This window comes from Hylobates moloch, unplaced genomic scaffold (assembly GCF_009828535.3).
Source record: "Hylobates moloch isolate HMO894 unplaced genomic scaffold, HMol_V3 SCAFFOLD_36, whole genome shotgun sequence".
Classification (NCBI taxonomy): domain Eukaryota; kingdom Metazoa; phylum Chordata; class Mammalia; order Primates; family Hylobatidae; genus Hylobates; species Hylobates moloch.
In genome coordinates, this window is record NW_026652311.1 from 1,726,093 (window position 1) to 1,740,936 (window position 14,844).

At 36.5% G+C, this 14,844-nt stretch overlaps 1 protein-coding gene across 2 annotated transcripts in view; it reads right to left on the reverse strand.

Moving 5' to 3' along the window:
• Positions 1–386: 386 nt before the first annotated feature.
• LOC116463434 (elongation factor G, mitochondrial-like) overlaps positions 387–14,844 on the reverse strand; it is a 45,622-nt gene continuing 31,164 nt past the window's right edge. For both annotated transcript variants that reach the window (XM_032146534.2, XM_058434629.1), the window contains exons 14-18: positions 8,248–8,410; positions 5,738–5,882; positions 2,630–2,790; positions 1,764–1,817; positions 387–1,621 (exon numbers count right to left, since the gene is read on the reverse strand). In XM_032146534.2, coding sequence (XP_032002425.1) covers positions 1,490–1,621; positions 1,764–1,817; positions 2,630–2,790; positions 5,738–5,882; positions 8,248–8,410 — 655 coding nt within the window. In that variant the 3' untranslated portion in view covers positions 387–1,489. The remainder of the gene's footprint in view (positions 1,622–1,763; positions 1,818–2,629; positions 2,791–5,737; positions 5,883–8,247; positions 8,411–14,844) is intronic.

A 14,844-nucleotide genomic window follows, 5' to 3' on the forward strand; every position in this document is an offset into this window, starting at 1 on the left:
GCACTTTGGGAGGCTGGGGCAGGCAGAGAGCTTGAGCCCAGGAGTTTGAGACCAGCCTGGGCAATATGGCAAAACCCCATCTCTTCAAAAAATGCAAAAATTAGCAGGGAGTGGTGGCGCACACCTGTAGTCCCAGCTACTTGGGCAGCTGAGATGGGATAACTGCTTGAACCCAGGAAGCAGAGGTTGCAGTAAGCAGAGATAGTCCCTCTGCATTCCAGCCTGGGGGATAGAGTGAGACCCTGCCACAAAAAAATAAAAATTAAAAAAAAAAAAGTATTTAGCAAATGCCTTGAAAACATGTGCTCAATACTTTTTAAAGATCTTTTTTCCCAAGAAACCTTAAAGTATAAAGCCACGTCTATAAGTCAAGAAAAGCAAAGGAATTTAAAATCAATTATTTTATTTCTACCATCAGGTAATGGAAAGGACTAGGATCCATCTACACCATCAGATGTTTTTGGATGAAGCAATTCTGAACTGGGTAATAGAACTGCTTGGGAAAGCCCAACTTTTTCTGGAAACAAAAGATTAACATTTGTCCCTTCACAATCTCAGTGAATACAATATACGATAAATTCCAAGGAATTCAAATTTAACTAGCATTCATTAGGTTGATGAAACTAACTCTATAAATTACATTTGATTTAGCTGTACAAAAACATTAAGATGAACACAAACAAGAATAGTATATGCAAGGGTCTACTTTTTAATTCACAATAGACCACAAGGAAGTAATACTTATACTCCTAAAACAGAGGCAGTTACAAATTTGCAGAAACCACAAACTGAAATAATCAGACATATATAAAACAGAGAGAAATTTGGCTAATATTTTAATATCCCAATGAAGAATCTGAAAAACACTCTCTATGAAGATCATACGGAATCCACTCTTCAACAGAAAAGCCTGCCCATTAACGACACTCTAAGAAGTGTCATGATGTATGCGATTCACTTTCAAGTCTTCAGCAAACTAAAAATACAGAGTTATGAGACTTAAACAGATAATAGACAGTGAAAACAAATATGACAAAACAAATTATTATATGATAAACAACCTGTTGACAAAGGAAGGTAGATAGAAAGTATGTGGTTCTTTGCATTTTTTCAGCTTTTCTCTATGTTGAAAACTCTTATGATACAAAATTTGGAAATGAACATATATTCTAAGCTTAAAAGTATAACCGAAATTAGTCTCTTCTCCCCTTAAATATTAAACATATTTCAGTAATAATTATATTTTATTTGAGGATTTTCAATAAACTATAAAACCAATCAATAGAGGTGAGATAGACATAGAATTACCTTTGAATATAACAGAAGCTCCTGAATATGAACAAGAAGGGCTTCTTTTGAAGAAAGAAGAGCCCGCTTCCTGGGCTCAGAATTTCTTGTTTCAGCAGCCTGAGTTTATTCCACTGGAATCCATCAAAGTATCGAAACCACGCAGATTCAATTAAAGTCAGTCAAATCACAGTAAGCAAAGTTAGTTCTTGGCTTTTCCTTTTTTAACAGGAAGTTGACCTGTAGCTTCCAAATACTTATTAATGATGTCTTCTTGTGTGGATGGTAAACATGGCTGATACCTGCAGTACTCCATTGTGTATTCTCCCTTTCCCTAGAGATTTAAAAAAAAGAGAGGTTTTTGTTTTTGTTTTTTTAAACTATCAAGTAAAAGTCATGCAAGGTCAAGATTTTGTATGATCATTCTGCAGGGTGGTCTTTTGAAGGGTATGACAGTAAAGTTTAAACTTGCCTACCTCCGTGCATGACCTAAGTTCAGTGGAATAACCAAACATATCATTTAGAGGGACCTGAAAACAAACACAGTAGATATTTTAGCATTGCTTATTGGAAAATATTTGAGAAAAATACAGGTGCATTTTAGCCATTTAATTCCTTTAGATTAAGATTTCTACTCACTACTCTTAGTTTAAAATAATTAAAAGCCAAAGAGAAACATTTTTGTTTTATTCCAAGTGGAAATCCTATTTGAAAATTATTTCATTTGACAGTCGCAACCAGAAACCAAATCTTTCCATTTCATGGAGTGAACACCATTGACAGCCTTCCCTCCTCATCCCCACTCTGCTCTGTAGCCCCAGCTCAAGCACTCAGAAGTGTTTCTTCCGAGAAAATGTGAATATGACTTTCCTTTGGACACCTTAATGATATGCCGAGAGTAGTGTTTTCCAGGAGGCCTTATGAAATGTAATAAACACCTTCTCCCTTGAGATTTAAGTCAAGAAAGGTATAGGCAAGGTAATTAAAAGGGATAAATCAAAGAGAATAAAGTAACTATGCAAATAAAGCTAAAATGAGAGAGATAATATACATCTTATTTTATTTTTCCTTTTCTTTTTAATTTGTCTGTCTGTGCTTATCCAAGAAAGAGAGATAATATACATCTAAGAAAATGACACATTCACAAAAGGTCAAGATAAAATAAATCTTATTTTTAACTTCTGCACTTAAGAGTTGCTCTAATAGCAAATTACAGAAAATGCCACATGTATAAAGCCACAAATTCAGCAAGCAAATGTGTCCATTTGCAAAAACAAAAGCTAATCTGGATTTCCTTCTATGGTTAATAAAAGCAGGACTGTCAATGACCAACAGTACTTACATCTGCATACAGTGTAAAATAGTCCTCAACTCCATCTTGCCCAGTGATTACCCCATGGCGTCGGTTAATTCCTGCAATTACTTGTCCCTGAAATTCATTTGGAGCTACAACTTCTACAGCCATAATAGGTTCAAGAATACATAATGTTGCATTTGCCAAGGCTGGGATAAAAAAAAAAAAAAAAGTTCATTAGTCTTCATACAAACTACAAGTCTTCTGTCCAGATATAAAAAAGGGAGAAAGATGATGCTTTCCCAAAGGTACAAACACAAATGGCAAGGTTAAAATATTTGACCTAGACTCATTTTTCCTGTAGTAATAACAGTCACTCTTCTAAATGGAAATTCCAACATTTAATTTTAATATTGGTATTTCCATTATCATATTTTTATCCTTAAAACTCATTAAATAGCAGAGAATAATACAAAAGGGTCTTAAAACAACATCTGATCAGGTCCTTTACCATCTAAGTTATCCAGCTGAGTTATTTATTCTCTCTGAAAATCGTCAGGGGTAAACATAATAACTGTTCCAAATTTGACCAAGGTAAACCCATTCTTCTTTTTTTTTTTTTTTTTTTGTCACCCAAGCTAGAGTGCAATGGGGCAATCTCAGCTCACTGCAACCTCCGTCTCCCAGGTTCAAGCAATTCTCCTGCCTCAGCCTCCAAGTAGCTGGGATTACAAGCGTCTGCTACCACTAATTTTTGTATTTTTAGTAGACACAGGCTTTTGACATGTTGGCCAGGCTTTCTCTTGGTCCCTGACAGACAGTTATTTTTAATTATAAGAAAATAACTTTTGTCACGGGGCAGGAGGGGACGTGGAGGGTACCCTTCCTATACTCAGAAGCAAGAATCAAGCCAAGCCTACGATCTGTCTTTCCTTTTCTAGTCTGAACAGTTTCAACACCTGATTGAGAATGAGAAGATCAAGTTTCTAGTTTTTGCTCTACCTCAAAGAAGCCTTATATGCCTTCTGGAAAAATACAATTTGTCCAGGTCTCAAATTTTTTCATCTACAAAATAAGGATTCTGGACTAAATTGGGCCATTTAAACACTAAAACTCAGTGTGTTTGTATTTATTTTTATCCCATTTAATACAAAACCAAAACACTTCTTTCTGTTAAATTGCTAATGTTTAAATGTAACAATATGGCGAGAATATAATAAAACTTCAAACACTTACACTTAATTTGGAAGTTGTGATAGTGATAAATACTTTAGCCTCAGGTTTGTTAAATTATCTCCAAATAAAGGCTCTCAGCAAAACACAGCAATGATGACAAGGGTAATATTTTGTTTAAATATAATCACAGGTTTTCCAGAAGCATCAATTTGTTTACAATAAACCAAAACTAACAATTTTTCTTAGTCATTCAGTGCTTCTTCTAGAGACAGTATAGCTTAAGTGCAATAATTATGACAACAGGAATGTAATTAGAAATATTTTTAAATTTAAATCATATCCTAGCTCACACCTACCCTCGACTAATTAATTCTAATGAGTGAATTTTGTTCTGAAAGAGAAAGAACTGAACTCAAAGAGATACTGCAGACTCCTATGCTTCACTGGCTAAGCCCTGCAGAAACCTACATGGATATCTAAATCAAACTAACAATTTCTATTCCTTGCATAACTTCTTTACAACAGGAGAGCTTCCTTGGCTCTCTAAAGAAATGTAATTAATATGAAAAAAAGCACCCAGAAGGAGAGATGTGAGCAGATATAGCTAGATTTAGTTACACATTATCTAATGTTCTCAATAGGATAGTAATGTAAAACATCCAGATTGTGAAAGGGTAAAGGGAAGGAAAGAGGCAAGTATATGGTATCCATCATTCAATTATTGAGGACAGCCTTTCTGGTTCTGTTTCACATCCCCTTACCCTGCTCTCTTCCTTGTAACTCTCTAAATCTACTCCCTGATTTAGTTCCAAATGAATCTTACCCTTACATACGCCTTCCTCTAATCCTATACCATGAGATAAGATTCCAAAGACAACTCGCCTGCCATTTTTCAATAGCCACATTGCATCCAAGTCCTAAAAGAAATGTTTCCTCCAGCAGATCTGTAGTCAATTTCACCTTTCAGTTTTAGGTTACCTCACTGATCAGTATCATGAACAACATTTAAAATTAGGCTCAAATGAATTCTAGTGTTCATTTTTAAATCAAGAATATGGGAGAATTTGAATTATTGTTCTTCCAATTTTGATGATATATAATAATAGTACACTATTATAATAACTATAATATCTTACAGTTATAAGCTATTCTTATACTAAGCTCATTTACCAACATTTTCACTGTAAAACTCTAATGTGGCATTCAACAGACATGTATGTAAAAAAAAGAAAGTTGATTTTCTTGCTGAGTGTGGCAAGAACTTCCTTTCACCTGACTTTTATATTTTTGTCTTTTTTTAAATCAGGATAGAAAAAGCTAATTTTTATTTTTACTTCAAATCTAATGTTTTTTAAAAAGTTTTAATTTTTAATTGACAAATAATAATTATATAGGCCAGGCGCAGTGGTGGCTCACGCCTGTAATCCCAGCACTTTGGGAGGCGGAGGCAGGTGTATCATACTATTCTGTGAGAAATGTTGACAATTTTAGCAGCTTTGCAAGAAATCTGCATTGTGAATAAGGTTTACCAAATTCTTTCAAAATACTTTGCCATCCTCAAAATGCCTAAAAGCATACAATGTCATAATGAAGAGATTACTTACAAATTTATGGATTTCTTGAAATTTGAATAAGTCACTAGAAATAACAAGACTGTAGTTAAGATACCTTTTAAAAATTTCTTAGAATTCTGAACATTTCCGTCCTCCCTATTAAAAACAGAACTGATAAATTATCTATGAATTCAAATACATGAAAGAAAACCCCAGAGAATGTAGGAGAATACAGTAGTCTTTTAGTTTTGCAAGAAAGAGAATAATCTACCTTGATCTCAAGTCCATAAAGATTTGCCCACTACCTACAATATTCCCTGTGGTGCCTAGCATTCTGGGTGAAGATGACTGAAAACAGTGTTGCCTTCTGAGGCTATGATGATCTATCAGGAAAATAGACACGCTAAGGTGCCCGGGCCCAGCATACCTTGTTTAAGAGCACCTTCTCCTGCTCGGATGAAAGAGATTTCATTAGAATCAACCATGTGGTGCGCTCCATCTTGCAGGACAAACCGGAGCCCAGAGAGCTTGTGACCAGAAAGAGGGCCCTTCTCGCAGGCATCTAAAAACCCCTGTTAATGAATGAACACAACTTCTGGAGTGAGTGGATTTTACTTGCAGATACATTATCAAAAACCCCAAAATATTTCTGTTCAGAAGTGTACGTTTTTATGTGTGCTGTATGTCACCGCTCAAAAAGAACTTTTTAAAACTGTTTAACAACTTTACTATTTTTTTTTAACTTTTAAGTTCAGGGGTACATGTATAGTTTTGTTACATAGGTAAACTTATGTTGTGGGGGTGTGTTGTATAGATTATTTCATCTCTCAGGTATTAAGCCTGGTATCCATTAGTTATTTTTTCCTGATTCTCTCCTTCTCATCCTTCACCCTCTAATAGGCCCCAGTGTGTGTTGTTCCCCTCTGTGTGTCCATATGTTCTCACAATTTAGCTCTCATATTTATAAGTGAGAACATGTGGTATTTGGTTTTTTATTTCTGTGTTAGTTTGCTAAAGATAACGGCCTCTAGCTCCATCCATGCCCCCCCCACACACAAAGGACATGATATTGTTCTTTTTTATAGCTGCATAGTATTGGTGTGTATGTACCACATTTTCTTTATCCAGTCTATCATTGATGAGCATTTAGGTTGATTCAGTATCTTTGCTATTGTAAATAGTACAACTTTACTATTTAAATGTTATTATCGTGGCATTTAGATGAACAATTCCTTGGAAAAGCATATTAGTTAAGGGCGTAAGCTGGTTTGAAAGCAATGCTTAGAGTGCTAACAATCACTTTCTCATAACCTCATCTTCAGAATTACTCAACTCAATTACTCATAACCCATCATAGAGACAGCATGATCTTAATTTTACAATGAGGAAACAGTGGAAAGGCAAAACTAAGAAACTCCTTAAAAGAAAATCCCCACCAAAATTGGTGTTTATTCACTAGCTGTGTCTTGAGCCCCTACTGCATACCTCTAACTGCTTTGCCTCATTGGCAGATCACTACATTATAGCTCTGGTGTTACAAAATGTCAGTAAGAACTAGAATTAAAGAGTAATTCACCATTTTTTCAAATCTAATTATTTTAAAAGGAATAGCTTCGTTGAAGTATAACTGATATACAATAAACTGTACATATTTAAAGAGTACCATTTGATGAGCTTGCAATTTTTATTAATTCAGTCATTTAACAAATACTTGTAGAGCTCCTACCACTTTAGTTAGTTTTTCTTGGCAACACAACATGGCTGCACAGATAGCACAAAATATTTCTTGACATTTCAAAACTGTAAGTTATATATGCTGTAAAATGTCTAAATTCTCCTTCATCTACATTAATATTAGTGGATTTAAGAATTTAAAGTGTGTGAATGACAAAATATTGTCTTGAAATGGAATACATTAATGAAAAATGCTCCACCACTGAAACCAAAATTATAACCTGTTAATAAGATCTTCTAAGTTAAAACGTTAAAAACAAAAACCACAGTCTATATGAATTCAGTAAGGGTTTACAACAGTTTTTTTTTTTTTTTTTTTTTCCATTTTGGAGACAGGGTCTTAACTGTCGCCTAGGCTGGAGGGCAGTGGTGCACAGCTCACCACAGTCTCCATCTTCTGGGCTCAAGCAATCCTCCCATCTCAGCCTCCAGAGCAGCTGGGACTACAGGTGTGTGCCACTACACCGGGCTAATTTTTTTTCTATTTTTATTTTTCTGTACAGACAGGGTTTCAGCATGTTGCCCAGGCTGGTCTCAAACTCCTGGGCTCAAGTGATCTGCCCGCCTCAGCCTCCCAAAATGTTAGGATTACAGGCGTGAACCATCGTGCCTGGCCTACAACAGTCATAAAGCAAATGACTGGAAAGCGAACAAAGCACTAACCCCTCATATATGCAAAGCACTTCTCCAAGGAAATATCACATAGTCTTATCTGATCCTCAGTTTTGTGAGGGGTGCAGGTTTAAGTATTTTCTCTCAGTTTACAAATGAAGAAACTGTTCTGAATACTGATTTAACAAAGCATATTACTCAGTAGTAGAAATGAGACAGTAGCACCCAGGTGTTGGGAATCTAAAGAATGATCATTCTGCTACAGTAGTATACATAAAACTCTTATAAATCCCTAAGAACTACTACAAATTGCTGATTACAATCAATATAATAGTTTCAATTTATTAAGAAAAACGTAACTATGATTCAGAAACATAATAATTTCCCATCATTGTCACAGCATGGATTTACAGCTCTTCTATTTAATGAATTAGAGATTCTAAATCAGATGGAAAGCTTAACAATCAGAACAACAGGACTGCAACTAAAACAAACTGTGATAGACAACATGATGGAAGATAAAGTATGATTTAATACCTGATAAACTGCTTTTAGTAAGTAAAAATGCAAAAACACTTTTTAAAAATTTACCTTTTCTACAGCAGGCACAAACGGCTTTGGAATATTTGATCCGAATGTTTCATCTGAAAACTCCAATTTAGTGTAGTCCTCTGGGTCCAGAGGCTCCAGGACACCTATTACTTTTCCATACTGGCCTGCACCGCCTGATTGTTTTTTATGTGTAAAGTCAAACCTGAAAGTGATTTAGGAAAAAAAAAAAAAAAAATGAAGCATTATGTAATTACAAAATAAAATAACTCCTATTAATTTAAAAGAACACATTTGATTATTTTTACTTTTTCATTTGTATATGATGGTCTTGCTATAAAAGTTTATTGTAGAATTTATTTTAAAAAGAACCCTCTGTTTTCTGTTCTTACTTGAAGTGAGGGTGGGATATACTACCCGAGGTAATACACAGATAAATTTCACAAATAAAAAAGTAGAAGTCGAGTAATTAAAAGAAAAAGGTCAGTCTAGGGTTCTTGTTCTAATAATCTATATTCTGAAAACCCTGCCCATTTCCCTGGAACACAGTGTTCTTTCCTTACATCTCTGTAACCAAAGACAGCTACTTGAAAATAGGACCTTTGATGGCTACAGTTAATTTATTCAGATAGTTCCTATTTGATTTTATTCCTTGGGCATTATAGACTCAGGCAATACAAGAAAAGGGATTTCCAAGTGAAATAATTAATATCTGAAAATGATCAGTGGCAAAACAGTAGAGACTAACATAAGTCATTCAAAAGACACAGAAAGATATGTAAACACAGTTCAGTGTTTACTTCAAACCACTAATGGCAACATTAATATGATAGAATAAGCACTTTACATATATACTAAAGATATGTAAACACAGGCTACTGTTTCACTGGAAAAATCATTTGAGTATCTACTGTTTGCAAGGATTTCTTCCTTTAAATTGAAATCTTCCTCAAGACCACAAGATGGAAGAGGCCAGCTGCTTTCAAAATTATTAGCACATAAGAAAATAGACATTAATGAGTGCACATTCCTGCATACAAATCTGAGAGTGGTTTGGAAAAAGCAAATATCAATATTTGCCTGTTGTAAGCTGGTAGGAGATGCCAGCTTACAACAGGCAAATTTCCAAAACTGTGGAACGCTGACATATTCTCAAGTATACACAAAGTTCTCTATGAGACATTTTAAATCGTGTTTTCGATTTGCCAACAATATAACATCTATACAAACGTACTCTAGATCTGTGATGTCTATATGGTAATAACTAACCATGGCTGTTTACATTTAAATTAAAAGATTTCCATCACTGCACCAAGTTCTATTGGGCAGCACTGCTCTAAAGGACCAAATCACAAATGAGTAATTCCACAGTTTCAGGAACCATATCTGAATTTATAATCGAGAGAGTGCCAAACAACAGAATACTTATGCGCCAGGCTTATGTTAAGCACCTTATATGGATTGTCTTACTTGTTCTTTACCACAAACCCATGAAGCAGGTATTACTTTTATCACCATTTTACAGACGAGAAACCTGAGGGACAGAGAGACTAAATAACTTGCCCAATGTGACAGAGCATTAAGTGGCAGTCAGGATTTGCTCTAAAACCAAGGATCTTAAACATTCTTCTAGAAGGCTAATACAAAAAAAGATATAAACTAACTTACAAATGCTGGGGTTAGTTTATTCACTTCAAAAGCTAACAGAAGGTGCTACAAGAAGACAGATTTTGCAGTGGTTTAGAAAAAGAAAAGGTAGAAGAAGACAGCTTGACAGGCAGCTAAATAGAAATGCTGAAGGTGAAAGAAATGTCACATTATGAAAGACAATTTCATTTTGGCAAAACATCTGTCACATTAAAATGAACGTTCATTAGAATTGTTGGGTGGGGAGGGGTTGAGGGATGAGAAATTACCTACTGGGTACAATGAATACTATTTGGCAGGTGGTTACACTAAAAGCCCAGACTTCACCACCATCCAATATATCCATGTAACAAAACTACACCTGTACCCACTAAATCTATTTTTTTTAATTGAAAAAGAAAAATTATGTCAGGGCCACAATGTTTTCAACAACGAAAAAAATATATATATAGATATGTAAGAACTGTGTTGGCTCTGTTGTTTACCTCAAATTTGCAGATTTGTTTTGACTTTAGAGTCATAACAAAGTTGCAAGCAATGGGCATTTCTACTAATTATGTTTTTAAGACAGCCTAAATTGGTATGTGTACTTTTAAATGCCTATTATCTCATAACCTATGTTACTAACTTTGATATACAGAGATGGTGACTGCATTCATAAGGCTTCAAAATGGTGACTTGAGGAAGCTCACATATTGTATCTCTCACTACTGGTGGTAACACAGGAGATATTAACTAGCAACTTGTGAAACTTAAAATTTCATTATCAGCAAAAAGCTCTGAGTTATCAGAATGTACTCAGCCACTTTCCTGGACACTATCAACGGAGGACCTATTCAAAAAACACACACAACGACAACCTAAGAGGCTGACCCACAGATAAATGACTCATCAAAAGGAAAAAAAAATTAAAAGAAAAAAATTCCTCCAACTTCTTAGAAAAAGCCTTAAGAGAACTAACCACTTCATCCTTTAGTTACTTTATAGTTGCTGGCTAATATAACTAGAAAAGATGAGAAATGCTGTATTGCTATTTTTTTTTAAAAGCTACTTAGTCCAAAGAAACACTGTATTTATAAATAAATTAAAACAGTTTATGAGGAAGATAGTACATTACAAATACATTTTTGTTCATTTTCTTTTTCAAAGCATCATAACACACAGGCATATCTTGGAGGCACTGTGGGTTCAGTACCAGACCACCGCAATGAAGCTAATATCGCAGTAAAGCAAGTCACACAAATTGTTTTCCTAGTGCTTATAAAAGGTGTATGTTTACACGATACTGTAGTCTATTAAGTATGCAATAGCATTATGTCTAAACAAAAATCCCACCATACATACCTTAATTAAAAAATACTTTATTGCTAAAACATGCTAACAATCAGCTGAAACATCAGCATCAGAATTAGAAGCAGAGACTGAAGGTCTAGGAGCCTAGAGGGTCTTGGCTTGATGCTGATGGCTACTGACTGATCAAGGTGGTGGCTGCTGAAGGTTGAGGTGGCTGTGGCAATTTCTTTAAAATGTTTTTTAGAGATAGGTCTCACTATGTTGCCCAGGGCTGGTCTCAAAATCCTGGCCTCAAGTGATCTTCCTGCCTCGGCCTCCCAAGTAGCTGGAATTAAAGGTGTGAACCACTTCACTCAGTCACATGACAATTTATTAAGACAAGACAATAATGAAGTTGGCCACATCGATTGACTTTCCCTTTCACAAGACTTCTCTGTTGCATGTGATGCTGTTTGATAGCATTATATCCATAGTAGAACTTCTTTCAAAACTGGAGTCAATCCTCTCAAACCTTGCCATTGCTTTATCAACCAGGTTTACCCTTTGTTGTAATTTTAACAATATTTGCAGTGTCTTCAACAGGAGTAAATCCCATCTCAAGAAACTACTTTCTTTGCTCATCCATAGAAGAAGGAACTCCTCATCTGTTCAAGTTTGAACATGAAATTGTAGGACTTCAGTCACATCTTCAGGCTCCACTTCTAATTCTAGTTCTCTGGCTATTTCCAGTACATTCACTGTTACTTCATCCACTGAAGTCTTAAACCCCTCAAAGTCATCCATGAGGGTTGGAATCAACTTCTTCCAAACTCCTGGTAATGTTATTCTGACCTCCTCCCAGGAATCACAAATGTTCTTAATGGCATCTATAATGGTGAACCCTTTCTAGAAGGTTTTCAATTTACTTTGCCCAGATCCATCAGAGGAATCAACCTGTGGCAGCAATCACCTTACAAAATGTATTTCTTAAATAATAAGACTTGAAAGTCGAAATTACTCTTTGATCCAGGGATTGCAGAATGAATGTTGTACTGGCGGGCATGGAAACAACAATCTCTTTGTACATCTCCATCAGAGCTCTTGTGTGACAGGTGAATTGTCAATGAGCAGTAATCTCTTGAAAGAATCATTTTTTTCTAAGCAATGGATTTTAAACATTCAGTAAGCCATGCTATAAGCAGACGTGCTGTCATCCAGGCTTTGTTATTCCATTTGCAGAATACAGGCAGAGTAGATTTAGCATAATTATTATGGGCCCTAGGATTTTGACAATGAGAAAGGGGCACTGTCTTCAAACTTAGTCACCAGCTGCATTAGCCCCTATCAAGAGAGTCACAGCCTGTACTTTGAAGATTTGAAGCCAGGCACTGACTTCTTCCCAGCTATGAAAGTCACAGATGGCGTCTTCTTCCAAAAGAAGGATGTTTCATCTACATTGAAAATCTCTGTTGTTTGGCCGGGCGTGGTGGCTCATGCCTGTAATCCCAGCACTTTGGGAGGCCAGGGCAGATGGATCACGAGGTCAGGAGTTTGAGACCAGCCTGACCAACATGTGAAACTCTGTTTCTACTAGAAATACAAAACTCAGTCGGGCATGGCCGGACACGGTGGCTCACGCTTGTAATCCCAGCACTTTGGGAGGCCGAGGCGGGCGGATCACGAGGTCAGGAGATCGAGACCACGGTGAAACCCCGTCTCTACTAAAAATACAAAAAAAATTAGCCGGGCATGGTGGCGGGCACCTGTAGTCCCTCAGAGGCTGAGGCAGGAGAATGGCGTCCTCCACCGGGAGGTGGAGCTTGCATGAGCCAAGATTGCGCCACTGCACTCCAGCCTGGGCGACAGAGCAAGACTCTGTCTCAAAAAAAAAAAAAAAAACCTTAGTCGGGCATGGTGGCGGATGCCTGTAATCCCAGCTACTTGGGAGGCTGAGGCAGGAGAATTGCTTGAACCCAGGAAGCAAAGGCTCACTGCAGTGAGCCAAGATCATGCCACTGCACTCCAGACTGGGCGACACAGTGAAACTCCATCTCAAAAAAAAAAAAAAAGAAAATCTGTTGTTTCCTGTAGCCAACGTCATCAACAATCTTAGGAGACCACTGATCATTGCTGCAGCTTCCGCATCAGCACTTGCTGCTTCACCTTTCACTTTTATGTTAGAGATGGCTTCTTTCCTTAAACCTCATGAACCAACATCTGCTAGCTTCAAACTTTTCTTCTGCAACTTTCTCACCTCTCTCGGCCTTCATAAAATTGAACAGAGTTAGAGCCTTACTCTGGATTAAGCTTTGACAGAGAGAGAGAGAGAGAATGTGCAAGCACAACTGGTAGGTAGAGCAGTCAGAACACATACAATTATATGGTTGAAGTTTGCTATCTTATATGGGCAGGTTTCATGGCACCTCAAAATAAATTACAATAACATCAGAAATCACCAATCACAGATCACCATAACAGATATAATAATAATGAAAAAGTTTGAAATATTACAAGAATTACCAAAATATGACACAGAGATGTGAAGTTAGAATATGCTATTAGAAAAATGGAGGTGAGGCCAGGCGTGGCAGCTCATGCCTGTAATCCCAGCACTTTGGGAAGCCGAGGCGGGTGATTCACTTGAGGTCAGGAGTTCGAGACCAGCCTGGCCAATATGGTGAAACCCTGTCTCTACTAAAAATACAAAAACTAGCCGGGCATGGTGGCGGGCACCTGTAATCCTAGCTACTTGGGAGGCTGAGGCAGGAGAATCGCTTGAACCCGGGAGGCAGAGGTTGCAGTTAGCTGAGATTGTGCCACTGCACTCCAGCCTGGGTGACAAGAGTGAGACTCTGTCTCAAAAAAAAAAAAAAAAAGAAAGAAAGAAAAATATGGAGCTGATAGACTTGTTCCACATGGGGTTATCACAAACCCTCAATTTGTAAAAAACATACTATCTGTGAAACACAATAAAGTTGAATAAAATGAGGTATGTCTGTTTAAAAATACATAATATATAATTATGTAAATGGAAAATTAGGGTTTTTTATTTTAAATTTTATATTTAATGTAATATTCTGACAACTCACTTTATCAGTATATTAAATAAAACAGCATATATATCATATTGAAATTACCATTCTAACAAACTAATAAAATTCATATCTTGTGTGTATATATAGAAATATATATTTATTTTCATGTTTGTCTGTAGTTATTATACCAAGTATATTCCTATTCTTATTAATCACCACTTTTAACCAAAGTAATCAACTTTTGCTTTCCCAAAGAGAAAACCAGAAGACAGAAAACCAAGAAATGTCACGCTAAAATTTTTTTTTGAGACAGGGTCTGGTTCTTTCACCCAAGCTAGAGTGCACTGGCGCAATCCCGGCTCATTGCAACCTCCTCCCTGGGCTCAAGTGATCCACCCACCTCAGCCTCCCGAGTAGCTGGAACTACAGGCACATGCCATCACATCTGGCTAATTTGTGTAGTTTACAGACGGGGCTTCGCCATGTTGCTCAGACTAGTCTCAACCTCCTGGGCCCAAGCGATCTTCCCACCTCAGCCTCACAAAGTGCTAGGATTACAGGTGTGAGCCACTGCACCTGGTTAGCTAAATTTTTATAAATACAAATTTTAGATTACTTCTATAATTTTAAGGTGGCAAAACAACACATATATAACAACCAAAGTATGTGCACATTGTGTTAATTC